The sequence below is a fragment of the Salvelinus alpinus genome, chromosome 7 (genome assembly GCF_045679555.1).
Source record: "Salvelinus alpinus chromosome 7, SLU_Salpinus.1, whole genome shotgun sequence".
NCBI lineage: Eukaryota > Metazoa > Chordata > Actinopteri > Salmoniformes > Salmonidae > Salvelinus > Salvelinus alpinus.
In genome coordinates, this window is record NC_092092.1 from 49,329,222 (window position 1) to 49,351,063 (window position 21,842).

Consider the following 21,842-nt stretch of genomic DNA (forward strand, 5'->3'; position numbering starts at 1 on the left):
TTGATTTGGTGAACCATGCATCGTCTTCTCTACGCCCATGTCTTCTTGTGCTGCTTCAGTGTGGCCCATTCCTTCTGTCCTTCCCAGTGCACTTGTGTTTACCACGGACGGAGTGATGGAACGGGGACCAGGTATTTACGATTGTTTCTTAGAGGACGGTGTCTATAGATATTTTATTATAGTGTAATCTGGACCCTTTTCCACAGATATACAGCATCACTATCTTTTTAAAATGGTCCATGACTGTATAATAACTATCATAATTCATCAGTTTTATTGTGATTATTTTACCTGTTTTGCCATCTGGCAACTACGAAACATTTACATTTGGATTAATTATTATGTCAAGACAGTGGGTCCTTCTCAGTATTTATTTTAATGTTTATCAAATTCATTCATTCATTCTAGCAGACGTGTAGGAGGTTTGCTGTTTGTTTTCCCCTGGAAACTGGATTGTAGGTTTGATTGAATATACAGATATAGAGTAGTAGAACATGTGATCCAAAGGTCTCTAATAATTCACATAAGGCCCCTCTTAGATTTATTATGAGTTCAATAGAGGAGCACTTTTTTTTCTCTCTCAATATCTATCACACGTTTAGGATGACCGGAATTCAAGAGTTCTGGACATTTTTGGAGTCTTGAAAAACAGTCTGCTTGCAAGTAGATAAAGGAAGAGGATGATAGAAAAACTTTTCTAAAGTTCCACAAGTATGTAAGAAATAAACTGTGCAGGTGGAAGCACAAAGTATAAGCCTACATGCCATCCAGCTCAGAGGTCTATAATCCTGGTCCGTTGTCTGGGCTTTTGTACCAGCCCAGCACTAACACACATGACTCAACATATTAAGTGCTGGATTATCAGATGAATCAGGTAGTTTAGTAGGCTACTGGGCTGAAACAAAATCCTGCACACCCTGTGGTTCTCAAGGACACAGACTGAACCCCTCCCCTGAATTGTAATCACTTATCTGACTAGACTTGATAGGCCGAAGCTATGTAATGGATCCCTAGATTTGACCAATCCAGAAAAATTATAACTCCATGGAACGGAGAGAGGAAAGATTTGTGATGCAAACTACATGACCAAAAGTATGTGGACAGCTGCTCGTCGAACATCTCATTCCAAAATCATGGGCATTAATATGGAGTTGGTCCCCCCTTTTGACGCTATAACAGCCTCCACTCTGTTGAAAGTCACTGAGTTATTCAGTAAGGCCATTCTACTGCCAATGTTTGTCTATGAAGATTGCATGGCTATGTGCTCGATTTCATACACCTGTCAGCAATGTGTGTGGCTGAAATAGCCGAATCCACACATTTAAGGGGGTGTCCACATTCTTTTGTATGTATAATTTTTATATTTTATTTATTTCACCTTTATTTACCCAGGTAGGCCAGTTGAGAACAAGGTCTCATTTTCAACTGCAACCTGGCCAAGATAAAGCAAAGCAGTGCAACAAAAACAACAACACAGAGTTACACATTAACAAACATATTTAAACCAAGTCCATGTTTTCTGTTCCTCTCAGATCGGTGCTATGCAATGACCCAGACATGTCCGACATTCCGGTCAACGTCCCCATAGATACGGTCAAACTGCGGGTGGAGAAGACGGCTGTGCGGCGCATCCCCACCGAGGCCTTCTACTACCTGAACGACCTGCGCTACCTGTGGATCACCTATAACTCTATCACCTCTGTGGACGCTGCCGCCTTCTACAACCTCAAGGTCCTCCACGAACTGCGTCTGGACGGGAACCTGTTTTCCACCTTCCCCTGGAAGTCCCTGAAGGAGATGCCCAGTCTGAGGACGCTGGATCTTCACAACAACCGCTTGACCACTGTGGCCGTGGAGGCTACCCCATACCTGGTCAACATCACCTATCTGGATATCTCCAGCAACAAGCTGACCACTCTGTCTTCGGACTTCGTGGATATCTGGCCGCCTTTCAATGGAATGCCCGTCTCCTCCAACTCGTCCCAGAAAGTGGTGCTAGGTAAGAGAACTGAGAATAGGGTGTGAGTGGGTGATATGGAGATGAGGGTTTAAGGTTAGGACTTAACACAACCTCACTAGCTACTGGTTGTGCATGCTTTTGCCCATCTCTAGCAAACTTGCTTCTACTGATCAGCTGCTCTTCAGGAAGACTTTGATTAGCTGACTCAGTTGTATTAGAGCAGGGCTGGAGCAAAACCCTGCACTCCCAGTGGCTCTCCAGGAGGTGGGTTGGCCACCCCTACAGCAAAGCAGGTATTCAGAGATAACAGAAGATGGGATTTACCTGCATAGGAGTGTGTAGAGTTGTTGGTCGTTACGTAGCCCATAAATGCATTGTGTATACTTAGTGACGGCTAACTTTAACCCAAAGGCATATTTCAATCTTCACATTGAGGTTCCAATACCTATTTGGGTAACTCTTTATTTGGAAAGTCCTACTATAGATGCTCAAAAAACTATCAACAGACTATCAACATCATGTCCACAACTTTTTGGAAGTGGACTTTAAGGTCCAGTACCTACAGGTTACCGGAGGCGTGTTCAACAAGGAGAATAGTTTGCGAACGTTCGCTAACGTTAGCAAATGCTCGTTAACGTATAATGAATATATACAGTTTGAGGCAACGAGGCTCAAAAAGGTAGCGGGCGACGAAGAGAAAATGGACTTTGCCGAGATGGATTCAAGTGAGTCGATATTATTTACATATGTATTGAAGACCTAAACGTAATAGACATTATATTCATCACGTATGGCTTTTCTACTTTGTGTCTATTGACCTTTCATATTATTTTGTTTAGGTTTTCCATCTTTTTTGACCCTCTTGACTTGTTGTAACGTTACAGGCGAGAGAGATGCACACTGGGGCTACTGGAGAAAAAGGTAAGCCAACTTGTAGCTAACTATCACAAAACAGTAACAGTATAGCGTGTAAATACTTAGCTAGCTAGCTATCTAGATACCCATCTGTTCATTTTTTTAGTTGATCAACAAATATGGATTTTGGTAATGAAATAGCCTAGCTAAAGATACAGTTAGCCATTCAACGTTATGTGATCTAGCTAACGCTAGCTAGCTAACAGTAAAAGTGAACCTAGCTAGCTAATGGTTTCCCATTTCATCTGTGGTTAGGTGTTACAAGATAATCATAGTTATGATTGTTAAGTTATGAAGTGAGGAGACACAGACACCATAGTTAGCTAGTAGGAAACATGAATGACTTTATCTGTCTTCAACACAGTATGTATCAACTCAGTCACCTTGCACCCCCTTACGGAGGGGGATCCCTTGCATTAACTGCAGTCGACTGTGGCATTTTGGATGCAGTAATTGTGGAGTAAGTTAAACTGCACTCCAGCTTCAGTTATGCAGCAAAATTACTGCAGTAAAAAAAAAATCTTTTGGACACAGTATTTGCACCATACCGCAGTTATACTGCACTCTAATTGCAATCTTGTTTCGTAAGGACAAATGTAACTACTCCCACAATTATTATAAACATTCACACCATCCTAAGGTTAACCATTACAAAATTGAATAAATCTGATCCTGTACCAGTGGTTAGGGGAGACTTGGACCTCCTCAGGTCTGAACCTGTCCAGGCACACAGGTCTCAGACCAGTCTCTATGTCCAACACAGACCACTAATAACAGGAACACATCCCACAATTATTATTGGGCAGTGTCAACTATACCATTTATAGATTTGTATTTAGTTAAGTATGGGGGGGGGGGGGGGCTCAAGTGGAGTGTTACATTTTAAAGCAAATATATACGAAAGTATGTGGACACCCTTTAAAATTAGTGCATTGGCTATTTCAGCCAAAAGTGTATAAAATCAAGCACACAGCCCTGCAATCTCCATAGACAAACATTGTCATTAGAATGGCCCGTACTGAAGCGCTCAGTTACTTTCAACGTGGCACCATCATTTTTATTGTAATTTATTTTTTTAATTTTTATTTACAATGATGGCATCAGATGCCACCTTTCCAACAAGTCAGTTCGTCAAATTTCTGCCCTACTAGAGCTGCCCCAGTCAACTGTAAGTGCTGTTATTGTGAAGTGGAAACGTCTAGGAGCAACAACAGCTCAGCCGCGAAGTGGTACGCTACACAAGCTCACAGAACGAGACCTCCCAGTGCTGAAGAGCGTAGCGCATAAAAATCGGCTGTACAAAGCGAGGTCCATACAGAAATGGTTTGTCTAGATTTCTGTGGGAGAACTTGACTCGCCTGCACAGAGCCCTGACCTCGAACCCCATCGAACACCTTTGGGAGGAATTGGAACGCCGACTGCGAGCCAGGCCTTATCGCCCAAAACCAGTGCCTGACCTCACTAATGCTCTTGTGGCTGAATGGAAGAAAGTCCCTGCAGCAATGTTCCAACATCTAGTGGAAAGTCTTCCCAGAAGAGTGGAGGCTGTTATAGCAGCAAATGGGGGATCAACTCCATATTACTGTCCATGATTTTTAAATGAGATGTTTGACGAGCAGGTGTCCACATACTTTTGTTCATGTATTATATATAGCCTATATGAAGGAAGAGAAGCTTAGGCCTAACCCCAGAGAGATAGAGAAAGAGAGATAGAGATATGCTGGTGGCAGGCTACAACACCAACATGCATTTCTTTATGTCAGATGGCTACTGCGTCTGCTATACAGATATAGATGTACAGAAGGAGGCTAATTTGTAAATTTTCTATCAGAATATTTTGTATAAAGATAAGCATTATATTGTTAGATTATAGGACTATCTATTGTAGGCCTGAAACAGTGATTGTGAAATTGAAGTAAATACTTATTATTTATTTTTTTATGAGCAGTGATTGTTAATTGAAGTCGATCATTGTTTCTCAATTTTATAGTCAATTAAATCCATTTTTTTAAATGTTTTTCAATTTTATAGTCTTGTTATTTATGTATGCAATCTCATAGAAAATGTTTGTCTGTTTTCCCTGTCAGTTCTTATCTTGTTCTCTCTGCAAAACTAAGTTATTTCTGTAAAAGTTATTTTATTCCATTACATTCTACAGCATGTCAAGCACCTCAACCATTGAAAGTGCTATTTCTTTAAACATGGACACCAGAAAAAATGTATCAACAACAATTATACATTTTTGAAGAGCAGGTGCATTATGTTGTCCCTCTTCTGGACAGCCTGGTTCCGGGGGGCCACTCTGTTGTCTGCAGGATCAGGGACTGGCTCTATGTAATATATGCCACAACATGGTCTTCATCTACAGAACCAGTAAAAGTTTGGACACACCTACCTATTCAAGGTTTTTCTTTATTTTTACTATTTTCCACGTTATAGAATAGTAGTGAAGACATCAAAACTATGAAATAACACATATGTAATCATGTAGTAAACAAAGCTAAATATATTTTTGATTCTTCAAAGTAGCCACCCTTTGCCTTGATGACAGCTTTGCACACTCTTGGCTTTCTCTCAAACAGCTTCATGAGGTAGTCACCTGTAATGAATTTTAATTAACAAGCGAGCCTTGTTCCTTTTTAATGCGTTTGAGCAAATCAGTTGTGTTGTGACAAGGTAGGTGTGGTACACAGAAGATAGGCCTATTTGGTAAAAGACCAAGTCCGTATTATGGCAAGAACAGCTCAAATAAGCAAAGAGAAATGACAGTCTGTCATTACTTTAAGATATGAAGGTCAGTCAATGCGGAACATTTCAAGAACTTTGAAAGTTTCTTCAAGTGCAGTCGCAAAAACCATCAAGAGCTATATTGAAACTGACTCTCATGAAGACCGCCACAGGAAAGGAAGACCCAGAGTTACCTCTGCTGCAGAGGATAAGTTCATTAGAGTTACCAGCCTCAGAAATTGCAGCCCAAATAAATGCTTCACGGAGTTCAAGTAACAGACACATCTCAACATCAACTGTCCAGAGGAGACTGCGTGAATCAGCCCTTCGTGGTCAAATTGCAGCAAAGAAACCACTACTAAAGGACACCAATAAGAAGACGAGACTTGCTTGGGCCAAGAAACACGAGCAATGGGCATTAGACCTTGTGGAAATCTGTCCTTTTGTCTGATGAGTCCATATTTGGGATTTTAGGTTTCAACCGCTGTGTCTTTGTGAGATGCAGAGTAGGTGAATGGATGATCTCTGCATGTGTGGTACCCAGCGTGAAGCATGGAGGAGGAGGTGCGATGGTGTGGGGGTGCTTTGCTGGTAACATTGTCAGTGATTTATTTAGGATTCAAGGCACACTTAACCAGCATGGCTACCACAGCATTCTGCAGCGATACACCATCCCATCTAGTTTGCGCTTAGTAGGACTATCAATTGTTTTTCAACAGGACAATGACCCAATACACCTCCAGACTGTGTAAGGGCTATTTGACCAAGAAGAAGTGTGATGGATTGCTGCATCAGATGACCTCAACCCAAAAAGATGGTTTTGGATGAGTTGGACCGCAGAGTGAGCAGCCAACAAGTGCTCAGCATATGTGGGAACTCCTTCAAGACAGTTGGAAAAGCATTACAGGTTATGCTGGTTGAGAGAATGCCAAGCATGTGCAAAGTTGTCATCAAGGCAAAGGATGGCTACAGTACCTTGAAGAATCTAAAATCTAAAATATATTTTGAATTGTTTAACACTTATTTTGGTTACTACATGATTCCATGTGTGTTATTGCATAGTTTTGATGTCTTTATTATAATTCTACAATGTCGGAAATGGTAAAAATAGAGATTTTTTTTTTGACTGGTACTGTAAGACTGGTACTGCCCTAATGGATGAGGACCATGTTGAATGAGAACCAGTTAAATAAAGGTTAAATAAAAACATTTTAAAATGTTGTGGATGACTCAAGCATTGGCCATGATATCTGTGATTTTCTCCAGCAGCAGCATGTTCAGAAGTTGGAGCCTACTCCCTTTGCACTTTAACAGCCCAAAGGACGTCTCAATTTGGACTCGGGTGGATCTGCTTCAATCTCTTGTGCTCGTCCAATAGTTGACCATTGTCCCCGAATGGCACATGTAGATCCAGGCTTAGGGGATAAGCAGTAGCCCAAGAGGTGGTACTGCTCTGGCAGAGGGTGGGCCTTTACGTTTTTTGCCCGCATAGCCATGCCGCACACAGCTTGCAGCTGGAAGCTGGGCTGGCCTTTACGATTTATGTAGGCATCCCGTATTTCGGAAGGCCCCCTGATGGGAATGTGAGTGCCATCAACATGTATGCACCCAATCACACCAGGGAACCCTCTGATCCTCTGGAACCAAGCCTCCAGAACTAGAAACTGGGTGGGTGTTTGTCACTTTATGTAGGTGGTCATAAGCTGGTTCAGGCCATCTACTATTTGGAGCAGTTACTGGAGCAAAATCCCTTTGCAAAGAGGTCGGAAACGCCACAAAAACTCTGCTGTTTGGCCAACAGCCACAGAAAGGCCAACATGCGATCCTACAGGCGTTCTCCTCTGTATGGAACCAGAGGGTTGAGTTCCTCACACAATATCTGAAAAACAAAACAAAATTGTATTCTGTCATGTTAGTGTTTTGTCCTTCACCACTGTAACACAGAGGCAATTATTAACGATACAATTATCTATTGTTCATTATAGTCTTACTGTTCACAATGTAGGCTACATTTGAATTATGTGCCCTTTGTGGCAAGTGTTGATAGATAAGGGGCCTCATAAATAATATACAGTACTTACTGTATAACGTTGTAACGTCTGCTTCCAACTCACACTCTCAAATACGTAGATCCCCTGAACGCAGCTCACGCTCCAGATCCCAATCACCTGAATTCTGATCACCTGTTCACACACCTGTTTGTCATTATCACACACTATTTAGTTCCGTTCTTTGCACCCCATCATTGTGAGGTATTGTTTGTTTTGTGACACACTTCTATTCGGAGACCTGTTTTTCCCGTAGTTTTGATCCTCCCATGTATAATAGTTTTTTTCCTGCCTCACTAACAACGCCTTTTGCCTATTCCCTGCCTGTACTTTAGCCTATCGGATTTCCTGTTATCAACTTATTGCCTGATCTCCCGGACGACGTTACTAGCCTTTTCCCTGCCTGTATTGTTGCCTTTTTGGACCCCCTGTGTATGACCTTCTGCCTGCCCCTGGACCCAGCTACCTGCCTCCCCCTGCGGTCCCTTACAAATAAACACCTGCTGCGCCCTGCGCTTGAAACCAGCTCTCTGTCTCACATCGTGCTCATTACAAATGTGCATAAATAACAATTTTACTGATTATAAAGTAATTGGGTACGGTATTGCATTTTTATAGCCTATCAGTTATCACACCCCGGCCGTCTGGTTGGTTGACTGTACACCTCACCCAGCCAGCTGTCTGGACGGTCAACTAACTTGCTGGCTGGTGTGCATTTGCAATTACTTATAGATAGATAGCTAACTAGATGCTGCAATCATTGGGGATTTCAGTGACGCTTAACTTTATTAAGACTACTTTAATCAAAACAAAGAGGCCGTCTAGACATGCAAATTACCTGAAAGGTTTCCAAATCAAATTTTATTGGTCACATACACATGGTTAGCAGCTGTTAATGCGAAATGCTTGTGCTTCTAGTTCCGACAATGCACTAATATCTAACAAGTAATCTAACAAATTCACAACAGCTACCTTATACACACAGAAATGTAAAGGGAGGAATACGAATATGTACATATAAATATATGGATGAGCGATTGCCGCGCGCATAGGCAAGATGCAGTAGATGGTATAGAATACAGTATATACATATGAGATGAGTAATGTAGGATATTTAAACATTATTAAAGTGACGTTATTTAAAGTGACTAGTGATACTTTTATTAAGTCCATTAATCAAAGTGTCCAGAGATTTCAGTCTGTATGTTGGCAGCAGGCTCTCTATGTTAGTGATACACCATCCAAAGTGTAATTAGTAATTTCACCATGCTCAAAGGGAAATTCAATGTCTGCTTTTTTTATTTTTACCCATCTACCAAAAGGTGCCCTTCTTTGAGAGGCATTGGAAAAACTCACTGGTGTTTGTGGTTGAATCTGTGTTTGAAGTTCACTGGGACTTTACAGATAATGTAGGTGTGGGGCACAGAGATACTGTAAAGTAGTCATTCAAAAATCATGTTTAACACTATTATTGCACACGGAGTGATTCCATGCAATTTATTATGTGACTTGTTAAGCACATGTTTTACTGTTGAACTTATTTAGGCTTACCATTCCAAAGGGGTTGAATACTTATTGACCTAAGATATTTCAAATCAAATGTTATTTGTCACATACACATGGTTAGCAGATGTTAATACGAGTATAGAGAAATGCTTGTGCTTCTAGTTCCGACAGTGCAGTAATATCTAACAAGTAATCTAACAATTCCCCAACAACTACCTAATACACACAAATCTAAAGGGGTGAATGAAAATATGTACATGTAAGTATATGGATGAGCAATAGATGGTGTAAAATACAGTATATACATGGGATATGAGTAATGTAAGATATGTTAATGTTATTAAAGTGGCATTATTTAGAGTGCATTGTATAAAGTGACTAGGGATCCATTTATTAAAGTGGCCAGTGATTGGGTCTCAATGTAGGCAGCAGCCTCTCTGAGTTAGTGATTGCTGTTTAGCAGTCTGATGGCCTTGAGATAGAAGCTGTTTTTCAGTCTCTCGGTCCCATCTTTGATGTACCTGTACTGACCTCGCCTTCTTGATGATAGCGGGGTGAACAAGCAGTGGCTCGGGTGGTTGTTGTCCTTGATGATCTTTTTGGCCTTCCTGTGACATCAGTGCTGTAGGTGTCCTGGAGGACAGGTAGTTTGATGCGTTGTGCAGACCGCACTACCCTCTGGAGAGCCTTGCGGTTGAGGGCGGTGCAGTTAACGTACCAGGTGGTGATACAGCCCGACAGAATGCTCTTGATTGTGCATCTGTAAAATTTAGTGAGTGTTTTAGGTGACAAGCCATATTTCTTCAGCCTGCTGAGGTTGAAGAGGTCGCTGTTGCTCCTTCTTCACCACGCTGTCTGTGTGGGTGGACCATTTCAGTTTGTCCTTGATGTGTATGTCGAGGAACTTAAAACATCCCACCTTCTCTGCTACTGCCCCATCGATGTGGATGGGGGGTGCTCCCTCTGATGTTTCATGAAGTCCACGATCATCTGACACCACACTCCGAGGGCCCTCACCTCCTCCCTGTAGACCGTCTCGTTGTTGTTGGTAATCAAGCCTACCACTGTCGTGTCGTCGCAAACTTGATGATTGAGTTGGAACCGTGCATGGCCACACAGTCGTGGAAGAATAAGGAGTACAGGAGCGGGCTGAGAACGCACCCTTGTGGGGCCCCAGTGTTGATGATCAGCAGGGTGGAGATGTTGTTTCCTACTTTCACCACCTGGGGGTGGCCCGTCAGAAAGTCCAGGACTCAGTTGCACAGGGCAGGGTCGAGACCCAGGGTCTCCCCCAGGTGGTGAAGGTAGGAAACAACATCTCCACCCTGCTGATCCTCAACACTGGGGCCCCATAAGGGTGCGTGGTAGCAAAACGTCGATGTCCGCGACGGGGCTTGTTTTCTTTTTGTAATCTGTGATTGACTGCAGACCCTGCCACATACGTCTCGTGTTCGAGCCGTTGAATTGCGACTCTATTTTGTCTCTATACTGACTCTCTGCTTGTTTGATTGCCTTGCGGAGGGAATAGCTGCACTGTTTGTATTCGGTCATGCTCCTTGCCTTGATTAAAAGCAATGGTTAACGCTTTCAGTTTTGCGTGAATGCTGCCGCCAATCCACGGTTTCTGGTTAGGAAAGGTTTTAATTGTCACGGTGGATTCGACATCTCCGATGCACTTGCTAATAAACTCGCTCACACAGTCAGCATATACATCAATGTTGTTGTCTGAGGCTATCCGGAACATATCCCAGCCCACATGATCGAAGCAATCTTGAAGCGTGGAATCCGATTGGTCAGACCAGCTTTGGCTAGACCTGAGCACGGTCAGATATGCCGAAGGCAGGGCAGGGAGGGCTTTGTATGTATCGTGGGAAGTTAGAGTAGCAATGATCCAGAATGCGACTCTGACAACATATTCCGAGTGAGCCATGTTTCCTCGAAACAGAGAATGTTACAATCTCTGATGTCTCTCTGGAAGGCAAGTCATGCCCTAATTTCGTCCACCTTATCATCTTGAGATTGGACATTGGCGAGTAATATGTTCTGGAAGCGGTGGATGGTGTGCTCACCTTCTGATCTGACCAGTAGGCCACTCCGTCTGCCTCTCCTGCGGCGACCGTGTTGTTTTGGATCGGCCTCTGGGATAAGATCCCATGTCCAGGGTGAAGGTCCGAACAAAGGATCCGCATTAGGAAAGACGTATTCCTGGTTGTACTGTTGGTAATTTTACATAGCTTTTATATCCAATAGTTCTTCCCGGCTGTATATAATAACACTTGAGATTTTCTAGGCTCACAATGTAAGAAATAATACATAAAAAAACAAACAACTGCATAGTTTCCTAAGGACCTGAAGCGAGGCGACCATCTCTGTCGGCTCATCCGAAAATGAGACCAAAAGGCGAAGTCGTTGTAGCGAGGGATGACTTTCTCCATAACCATATAAATTTCATGAATAGAATGGGCGTCCCCATTTAAGTCCATAATGGCATAATGGGGGGACTGGCGGCTATTGAGATTGTACCCATAGGAGCACAGCAGAAGCAAAAGCAAGACGCAAAATCAGGAAGTGTACCCATCAACATGTGCTGTGATTTGTTGATTCAACTCAACTGACATTACAAAAATTAAATTTCATTGCATAAGCCACATCAGTTAACATAATTTGAATAAACATTCTACATTACCATGGAAATTATTATATCATGAGTTTACCAGTTAAATTGCCAGTGTTAGAGGTTCCAAGCCCATTCTATTCATTCTATTTCTCTATGCACATTAACATTGACTCACTTTTCGGTGTTGATACATTAAAATCTGCAGCCACTCCGTGACATCGGGAATAGGATCTGAAAAGTAATCCATTATGGCGGAAGCCATAGCTAAAGCCAACATTTTGCATGGTCGGTCCATTATGTTATCAGCAATAATAGCTAGAACTAACGGAATGCAATGTTTGTGCAAAACAAAAATTGAAGTTATCATGCAATGATAGTCCTTTCTGACCCCTGGCTTTGACAAATCTAATTTGCTATTTTTCCATGCTTCGATTTGCACAAACATGCCATGTATTTTGGGCTTTACACTAAATCTCACAGATTGTGAAGGTGTCTGAAGGTGTAAGCAGGCCCACAGATGTACTCAACTTTGAATTGACATGTCAAATGCTGAATAGAAAGCTGATGTACCCACTGATGTATCCATCTTTAAGAGCATTCGGATACAATAAAGCATAACAAATAAATACATGGGGACTTGGTTAGGGACTTACAGTTACAATGGGACATTCATTTAAAAAAACTTAATTAATGAATTATTGATAATTAAGCAATAAGGCTCGAGGGGGTGTGGTATATATGGCCTATAAACTGTACCATGGCTAAGGACTGTTCTTAAGCACGACGCAACGTGGAGTGCCTGGATACAGCCCTTAGCCGTGGTATATTGGCAATATACCAAAAATACCTGATATGCCTTATTGCTATCACAAATTGGTTACCAATGTAACCCGTTTATAATATACTATACTCTTTGTGATATACTCTTCAGCTCACAACATGTACAATAGACACCTATCAACTAAGCCAGCTGCAAAATATGGACTTCATTATGACTGAAGAAATATGTATAGACTGTTATGACTGAAGATTGTCCGGCTTAAAGAAAACACTCCCTCTTCCACTCTCTGTCTGAGAACTAGCTTGAAGAGTGGGGTACAGCGGCGGCCGCTGATTGGCTGAATACCCAGGGCACGAGGTGGTTGGATTTGTCAACAAAGCAGCATGACAGAAATAGGATGGCAAGTTTTTGAACTACCGGAGTGTTTCTGTGAGAGGATAATGTATATAAAGTGATCTGTGAGAAGATAAGGTATATAACGTGATCTGTGAGAAGATAATGTATATAACGTGATCTGCGAGAAGATAATGTATATAACGTGATCTGTGAGAAGATAATGTATATAACATGATCTGTGAGAAGATAATGTATGTAAGTTATCTGTGAGAAGATAATGCATATAACGTGATCTGTGAGAAGATAATGTATATAACGTGATCTGTGAGAAGATAATGTATATTAAGTGATCTGTGAGAAGATACTGTATATTAAGTGATCTGTGAGAAGATACTGTATATAAAGTGATCTGTGAGAAGATCATGTATATAAAATGATATGTGAGAAGATAATGTATATAAAGTGATCTGTGAGAAGATAATGTATATGGAGTGATCTGTGAGAAGATAATGTATATAAAGCGATCTGTGAAAAGATAATGTATATAAAGTGATCTGTGAGAAGATAATGTATATAAAGTGATCTGTGATAAGATAATCTATATAAAGTGATCTGTGAGAAGATAATGTATATAAAGTGATCGGTGAGAAGATAATGTATATAAAGTGATCTGTGAGAAGATAATGTATATAAAGTGATCCGTGCATTTGAACAACAGCATTTCACTTTCGCATATCAAAAACGGAATTACCACTGCTGCACATGCTGCAACTGTTTTTAAGAGATTAGATTATACCACACTGAACAAAAATATAAACGCAACATGTAAAGTGTTGGTACCATGTTTCGTGAGCTGAAATAAAAAATCATTAAAAAAATTCAAACGCACAAAAAACGTATTTGCTTCAAAATGTTTTGCACAAAGTTGATCACATCCTTGTTAGTGAGCATATCTCCCCAGTGGGAGAAAGACTGCATCCTATTTGCTATCACAGTGCCATCCATTTTGTCACCGAAGCCCCATGTACTACCAACCACTGCGACCTGTATCCTCTCATTGGCTGGTCCTCACTACATATTCGTCGCCAAACCCACTGGCTCCAGGTCATCTATAAGTCTTTGCTAGGTATATCTCCGCCTTATCTCAGCTCACTGGTCACCATAGCAATACCCACCTGTAGCACGCTCTCCAGCTGGTATATTTCACTGGTCATCCCCAAAGCCAACACCTCCTTTGGCCACCTTTCCTTCCTGTTCTCTGCTGCCAATTACTGGAACAAATTGCAAAAATCACTGAAGTTGGAGACTTATATCTCCCTCACTAACTTTAAGTGTCAGCTGTCAGAGCAGCTTCCTGATCGCTGCAGCTGTACACAGCCCATCTGTAAATAGCCCATCCAAACAACGACCTACCTCATCCTCATATTTGTTTGAGTTTTTCTGCTCTTTTGCACTCTAGTATTTCTACTTGCACATCGTCATCTGCACATATATCACTCCAGTGTAAATTGCTAAATTGTAATTACTTCGCCACTATTGGCCTATTTATTGCCTTACCTCCTTACTTCATTTGCACTGTATACAGATTTTTTTTCTATTGTGTTATTGACTGTATGTTTGTTTATCCCGTGTGTAACTCTGTGTCGTTGTTTTTGTCGCACTGCTGTGCTTTATCTTGGCAGGGTCGCAGTTGTAAATGAGAGCTTGTTCTCAACTGGCCTATCTGGTTAAATAAAGGTGGAAAAAATAAATAAAAAAATACATGGCTGCACCCCTGCCCTGGACCCTGAATTAATTTATTTACATTTACTGATTTCCTTATATGAACTGTGACTCTGTAAAATCTTTGAAATTGTTGCATGTTGTGTTTATATTTTTGTTCAGTGTATATAGAACAGGCAGCAAGCTCACGAACAAACGAGTGCACCAGGGAGAATGGTCGTCACTAGTTACCACAGCTACAAAGTCATAAAGTCCGCCTATTTCTACAATTTCTCAAATTAAAATGTGATTTTAAACCTAACCTTAACCCTAACACTAACCACACTACTAACCTTATGCCTAACCCTAACCTTAAATGAATACCAAATAGGTAATTCTTGTTTTCATGAATTTTTACAATATAGGCCCTAGACTGTTTTGACTTGGCTGTGGCTGTGGTAACTACTGGAAACCAGCGAGAATGCCACATGCATGCAGATGCAATAAGTGGAAACACATTGTCTAACTGGAGATAGCTAACTAACATAATGTCACAAAACATTATGCGCTAGACAGTTACATTTCATTCTGAAATAACTTAATATTTCAGAGTTAGTGAGATATTAGTTTAAAAAGACTAGACATTGGCATGGGAGCTAACCAGATCCGTGATGAGAAGGTTCTAGCTAGTGTATCCCTCTGTCCTTTGACTCTTGTTGGATGTAGTTGTCCGGTTTATCAGGTCCTAGGATTCCATGACTGTTATGATTATTTATTTACAGGTTAATTACAATTTGCTTTTTGCTTTAGGGTCATCTGTACCTGATAGAGCAGATCTAGTCTCAAGTGTGGAAGTAAGCCGTCTGGCACGAGAGACTCATTGGGTTGGACACCAGAGCAGACCCTGAAGTTCTGACTGAACAGATGCACATTTGAGCGCCCCAGGATGGTCTTTGTGCTGTTTACTTTGTGCTGTTATAATTTATGCTATGAAATCCTGCTATTTCACTGGGGCAGTTCCCCCTCACAGCAAATAGCTGGCAAAACAATCCAAGCAATGTTTGCACGACCTATGCTCCCCACAGAGGCAGAGCTGCTGCTGCTGGCTGTCACTGAGGGGCAAATTAGTACGTAACTAAATAGCTTGTTTTAAACAATATCTTTTTGAAACAGAAACATTTGCAAATTTACCACGCTTTTATGAGCATTTAAACATAATCCGTTAATTATATAATCAATTCGTTTTTATTCAAATATTTGTACTTATTTTTTAGACCAATTGCAAAAAAAATAAAAATAATGTTTTAACCAATCATAAGTGGGGCACAGCCCATAATGCCCAATGGGCGGGCCGCCACTGGTGGGGTAATGGGGTGTTTAAGGACAGGCTATTTTATCCCTGACGAAAAAGCTTGTTGTACTGTATGCCCTGGCGGACTGGAAGGAGAAACAAGATTAGCTTTTCCCTAAGACACACAATGTCCCATGTACAGACTATAGACACCTCCCGTACCATCACATGATAGAATACCCTTTTCAGCACTGTTCAGAGGTTGGCCCACTTCCATTTATTTTTTATTTTTTAACTTCTTCCATTTTCTAATAATTGCGCCAACAGTTGCAAATGTAAATTAATTACTTAAATATCATACAATGTGATTTTCTGGATTTTTGTTTTAGATTCCGTCTCTCACAGTTGAAGTGTACCTATGATAAAAATTACAAACCTCCACATGCTTTGTAAGTAGGAAAACCTGTAAAATCGGCAGTGTTTCAAATACTTGTTCTCCCCACTGTAATGCATTCGGAAAGTATTCAGACACCTTGACTTTTTTCACATTTTGTTACGTTACAGCCTTATTCTAAAATTTATTAAATTGTTTTCCCCCCTCATCAATCTCCACACAATACCCCATAATGACAAAGCAAAAACAGGTTTTTAGAATTTATGTTTGCAATTGTATAATAAAAAAAAAAATGATAAGACATTTACATAAGTATTAAGACCCTTTACTCAGTACTTGTTGAAGCACCTTTGGCAGCGTTTATAGCCTTGAGTCTTCTTGGGTATGACGCTACAAGCTTGAAACACCTATATTTGGGAAGTTTCTCAAATTCTTCTCTGCAGATTTTCTCAAGCTCTGTAAGGTTGGTTGGGGAGCATCACAGCACAGCTTTTTTTCAGGTATCTTTTCAGGTCTCTCCAGAGATGTTTGACCAGGTTCACGTCTGGGCTCTGGCTGGGCCACTCAAGGACATTCAGAGACTTGTCCCAAAGCCACTCCTGTGTTGTTTTGGCTGTGTGCTTAGGTTCATTGTCCTGTTGGAAGGTGAACATTTCCCCAGTCTGAGGTCCTGAGCGTTCTGGAGAAGGTTTTCAGGATCTCTCTGTACTTTGCTACATTCATCTTTCCCTCAATCCTGACTAGTCTCCCAGTCCCTGAAGCTGAAAGAATCTCCAAAGCATGATGCTGCCACCACCATGCGTCACCATAGGGATGGTGCCATGTTTCCTTAAGACGTGACGCTTGACATTCAGGCCAAAGAGTTCAATCTTGGTTTCATCAGACCAGAGAATGTTGTTCCTCATGGTCCGTGTGTGTGTGTGTGTGTGTGTGTGTGTGTGTGTGTGTGTGTGTGTGTGTGTGTGTGTGTGTGTGTGTGTGTGTGTGTGTGTGTGTGTGTGTGTGTGTGTGTGTGTGTGTGTGTGTGTGTGTGTGTGTGTGTGTGTGTGTGTGTGTACACTGAACTGTACACTGATTTTTTTTAATTCTGGGGTGAATTGAAATTTACAAAAAAAAGAAACAACATAATTGCATGTCATTTCGATGATTTGTTAAATTCATTATACACAAACATTTTAACTTAGACTCAATGATATGACGTAGATGGAGAAAGTAAACTGCAGAGTGGGTACATTTCTGCCACAACTAAGAGCGCTGAAGCATGAGGATCAACTTCTCCGCTGTTCTGGAGCCCTGGCTACTACACTGTACACAACGTGAAGCAAACCTGTGCACATGCGCAGATACTTTGTGTGACTATGTGAGTCTACCTTTAACAACAAATCCAAGTTAATATTGTGCTCAAAATGTAAGTATCTTGATGTGGGAGAGAGAAAGAGAGAGAACATCGAGGGATTAATTTACTACATTTTAATAATATTTCTATAAACTTAATAATTCTAAGTTCTTGCAACAATGTGCCACGGGGCTCTGTTTTTAGAGGATTGTGGGTAATTCAAAATGTTTAGACTTGATATTTTGACATAACGTTTTATGCATGTTTTAAGAAATAAAATTGTATTTCTACTTTAGTATTAAGCAGCCTGCTGTGTCATGAGGTGTAATGGATCATGATGAACGGATATCAAAACTGTCAGGCAAATTGACGTTCAATGATGAGACCACCGATTTCTACAATCACCACTCTTCATGACAGAGGCAATCACAGCATGCTGCAACACTGTGGTTCTGCCTCCAATTTTTTCATATTTCTTAAATTTAGCTAGGCATTAAGAACAAATTCTTATTTACAATGACAGCCTACCCCGGCCAAACCCTAACCCGGATGATGCTGGGCCAAACCCTAACCCGGATGATGCTGGGCCAATTGCGCTCCGCCCTATGGGACTCCCAATCATGCACGGCTGTGATACAGCCAGAACCAAACCAGGGTCTGTAGTGACGCCTCTAGCACTGAGATGCAGTGCCTTAGACCGCTACACCCCTCGGGAGCCCATTACTGCTGGTGGATTGAGCACTGTGCTCAACAATGCCAGACAAAGTGGGTTAAAATGGAAAATGATCAAATACATTAAACAATGTTAAAATTGTGTTTGTGAAACACTAACATTTTGAGTTTACTACTCAATAATAGTTTGTGTAATTGTGTTGCCTTGAAGGGACAGTGCAATCAAAAACGTGATTTTCCTGTAGTTTTTAATGATAATTCCACACTGTGAAATTGTGAAAATGATGATAGTGTCCTAAAATTTCATTATGTTCTGGTGGAATGGAGTTTTTGGCCCACAACATGACATCACAATCTGATCTGATTTCTGACCAATGATCAGTCATCTTTTATTTGCATATGTATCCTCCTACTTTGAAGGGGTAAGCGGTTTGGTAAATCTGATCATTGCTGAAGGATGGCTCAGTTGTGACACTACTGTATGCATACCTAGAATCAGAACACTGAATTACAATTCTAGCTGTTCAAAAAAGTAACTATGTATAGTCTTTGTTCTATAATTTGGGTGGAAATATTTATGAACATGGAAATCATAGCATATTATGCAGTGAATGTTTTTGTTGAACTTAGTTATGTACAATGTGTATAGAGATGAGAACATATCATGTTAGAGTTATACTTCAACTAAAATACAAAATGTGTATAATTTGTGTATGAGCTAGGAGAAACTGCAATTTACGTTAATAGCCACATTAGCATTAGCATTGATCATAGCATTGTTTGCATGTTCTTAATCTCGGATCCACTGCCATGTTCCTAAACTTTTCACAAACATAAATGTAAGTTGAATTTAACATAACAGTCACAAACATTTCCACTTTTATCCTCTGCAGGTCTTCAGGACAACCCGTGGGTCTGCGACTGCAGGATCTCAAAGCTGATCGAGCTTTCCAAAATATCTGACACGTCAGTGGTACTAATGGACCAGTTCCTGTCTTGCAGCGAGCCTGAAAACCTGGCTGGTGTTATGTTCCAAAGGGTGGAACTGGACCAATGTCTCAAGCCATCCGTCATGATGTCAGCCACCAAGATCACAGCCTCGGTGGGTAGCAACGTGCTCCTGCGCTGTGACGCCACGGGTTACCCCACGCCTACCCTCATCTGGACTACTTCAGATGGCTCACGTGTCAACAACACAGGTATCAACAGTGAAACATTTTATTATAAGAAAACGCATACAGTGTGTTATTCAACATGTTTATCAAAAAAAAATTTAAATGAACAAATTCCTTTGTTAAGATTTACTTATGTTCTACAGTTGTGATTCAATAAAATAATCTTTATGATTCAATAAAATAAAGTTTACATCTTGGCAATGATTAAGTATTTGCATTTTCATGATCTACCTATAGTTGTCCAGGAGTCTCCAGGAGAGGGTGTCCGATGGTCCATCATCAGCCTGAATGGGGTCTCGTACAAAGACAACGGGGAGTACAGCTGCAAGGCTAAGAACTTCGCCGGCAACGCAGAGGCTGCCATCACCCTGTCTGTGGCAGGTTATGTCACGACAAACATGCCTCCAGAGAGGCCCAACATAGAGGCTGCAAGGAATAGCCCATCCACAACGTCCTCTGCTCCGGAAACTGGCTTCTCAAACTCCCCTAGCGCCCCATCTACCACCACCGCCCCACCCACGACCACGCATCCAGCCATCTTGCCACCCATCCTCACCAAGAAGAAACCCACGCCCAGCAACGTGCAGCAGATAGCACCATCATCCAAACCATCCGAGATCGCGCAAGGCAGCGACAGGAAGCTAGCGGCGGATCAGAGTGAAAAGAAAGATGCTTCCAAGTCTGTCCAAGATCTTGAGATCGTGGAGGAAACGCAGGATAGCGCAGTTCTACTCTGGACGACCGAAGGTTTGCCGAGCAATACACCTCTCACCGTTGTTTACTCCACTTATGATGAGGAGGACAACTCCAAAAGGACAATGGATACCGATGCTGGGAGTGGCAAAGTTCTACTTGAAGGCTTGACTTCTGGAATGAGGTACCAGGTCTGTCTGGTTTCCAAGGGAAGTGCCGCGGGAAAAGACCCCTGTATCAATTTCTTCACCCTGGACCTTGTTGAGGACAATGCTGCGAACAAGCTGCTGATGATCATCAGCAGCTTTGCCTGCGCCGTGGCTTTACCTGTCATTGGTTTGCTGGTCTACAAGATCCTCTCACTCTATTGCAGGAGCAATGTGCCTTCTTCGGACGAGGAGCTATCTAAAGACACGTATGTGAAGTTTGAGACGATATCAATGAAGCAGAGGACCTTGCACGCTAATCCCGCTGAATTGTGGACCTACAGGCAGACCAAGGAGTCCCAAGAGAGGATGCTCCTCTGCTCCAGGTCGAGCATTGACTCACAAATGACATACAAGAGTGACAGTTCCAGATCAGAATTTTTGTGCTAGCGTTAGATTAAGAATCTACATGACTCGAAAGTTAATACAAACTCTGGAGATCTTTTTGAGGAAAACTACAAGGTTTTGCGTGTTCAAAGCTTTATGACAATAATTGCCAGATGAATCACTGTTTGTTACAGCCTTAATTTCGTTGTAAAAAAAACTAACTTTGAGATACAGTGAGCTCCAAAAGTATTGGGACAGTGACAAATGTTTTGTTGTTTTGTACTCCAGCAATTTGGATTTGAAATGATACAATGACTATGAGGTTAAAGTGCAGACTGTCAGCTTTAATTTGAGGGTGAACTGTTCAGAAATTACAGCACTTTTTGTACATAGTCCCTCCAAAAGTATTGGGACAAATTCACTTATATGTGTATTAAAGTAGTCAAACCTGTATTATATGGTCCCATATTCCTAGCACGCAATAATTATATGTTGGATGCATTTGCTGTTTGTTTTGGTTGTATTTCAGATAATTTTGTGCCCAATAGAAATTAATGGTAAATTATGTATTGTGTCATTTTGGAATCACTTCAATTGTAAATAAGAAAAGAGTATGTTACTAAACACTTCTACATTAATGCGGATGCTACCATGGTTATGGATAGTCCTGAAAGAGTTGTGAATAATGATGAGTGAGAAAGTTACAGACCGGCAAGACATGCTAACCTCTGACCATTGCAATAACATGGGAGGTTAGCATTTTTTGGCGGGTATGAAATTTATGCCTCCATAACTTTCTCACTCATCATTATTCACTATTCATTAAGGATTATCCGTAATCATGGAAGCAAGTGTTTAGAAACATATCCTATTCTTATTTACAATAAAAGTGACTCCAAAATGATGCAATACCTTACTAGACATTCATTATTATTGGGAACAAAATAATCTGAAACACAAACAAAATAAAAAACAGCAAGTGCATCCAACAAATGAGTAGAATCACAGGCTTGATGTAGTTATTGCATGCTATGAATATTGGACCAAATACTTAACTTTTTACTCTTTTAATAGTGGCACCGATAATGGCACCGGAGGGAGGCTGATGTTTTATAGGCTCCTAACCAACTGTGCTATTTTGTTTATTTTTTTGCATT

At 41.1% G+C, this 21,842-nt stretch overlaps 1 protein-coding gene across 1 annotated transcript; it reads left to right on the forward strand.

Annotated features, from left to right (window-relative positions):
• The first annotated feature begins 15 nt into the window (after positions 1–15).
• On the forward strand, positions 16–20,748 carry LOC139580217 (leucine-rich repeat, immunoglobulin-like domain and transmembrane domain-containing protein 3). Its single transcript, XM_071408786.1, has 4 exons — positions 16–131; positions 1,533–1,999; positions 19,178–19,483; positions 19,697–20,748. Exons 1-4 carry the CDS (start codon positions 16–18, stop codon positions 20,746–20,748), a joined length of 1,941 nt encoding a protein of 646 aa, XP_071264887.1.
• Positions 20,749–21,842: the final 1,094 nt, after the last annotated feature.

Coding starts and splice junctions, on each gene's coding strand:
- LOC139580217 (XM_071408786.1), top strand. CDS start 16: ATGCATCGTCTTCTCTACGCCCATGTCTTCTTGTGCTGCTTCAGTGTG. Junction 2,000..19,177: donor GTCCCAGAAAGTGGTGCTAG/GTAAGAGAACTG, acceptor TATCCTCTGCAG/GTCTTCAGGACAACCCGTGG. Junction 19,484..19,696: donor CTCACGTGTCAACAACACAG/GTATCAACAGTG, acceptor ATCTACCTATAG/TTGTCCAGGAGTCTCCAGGA.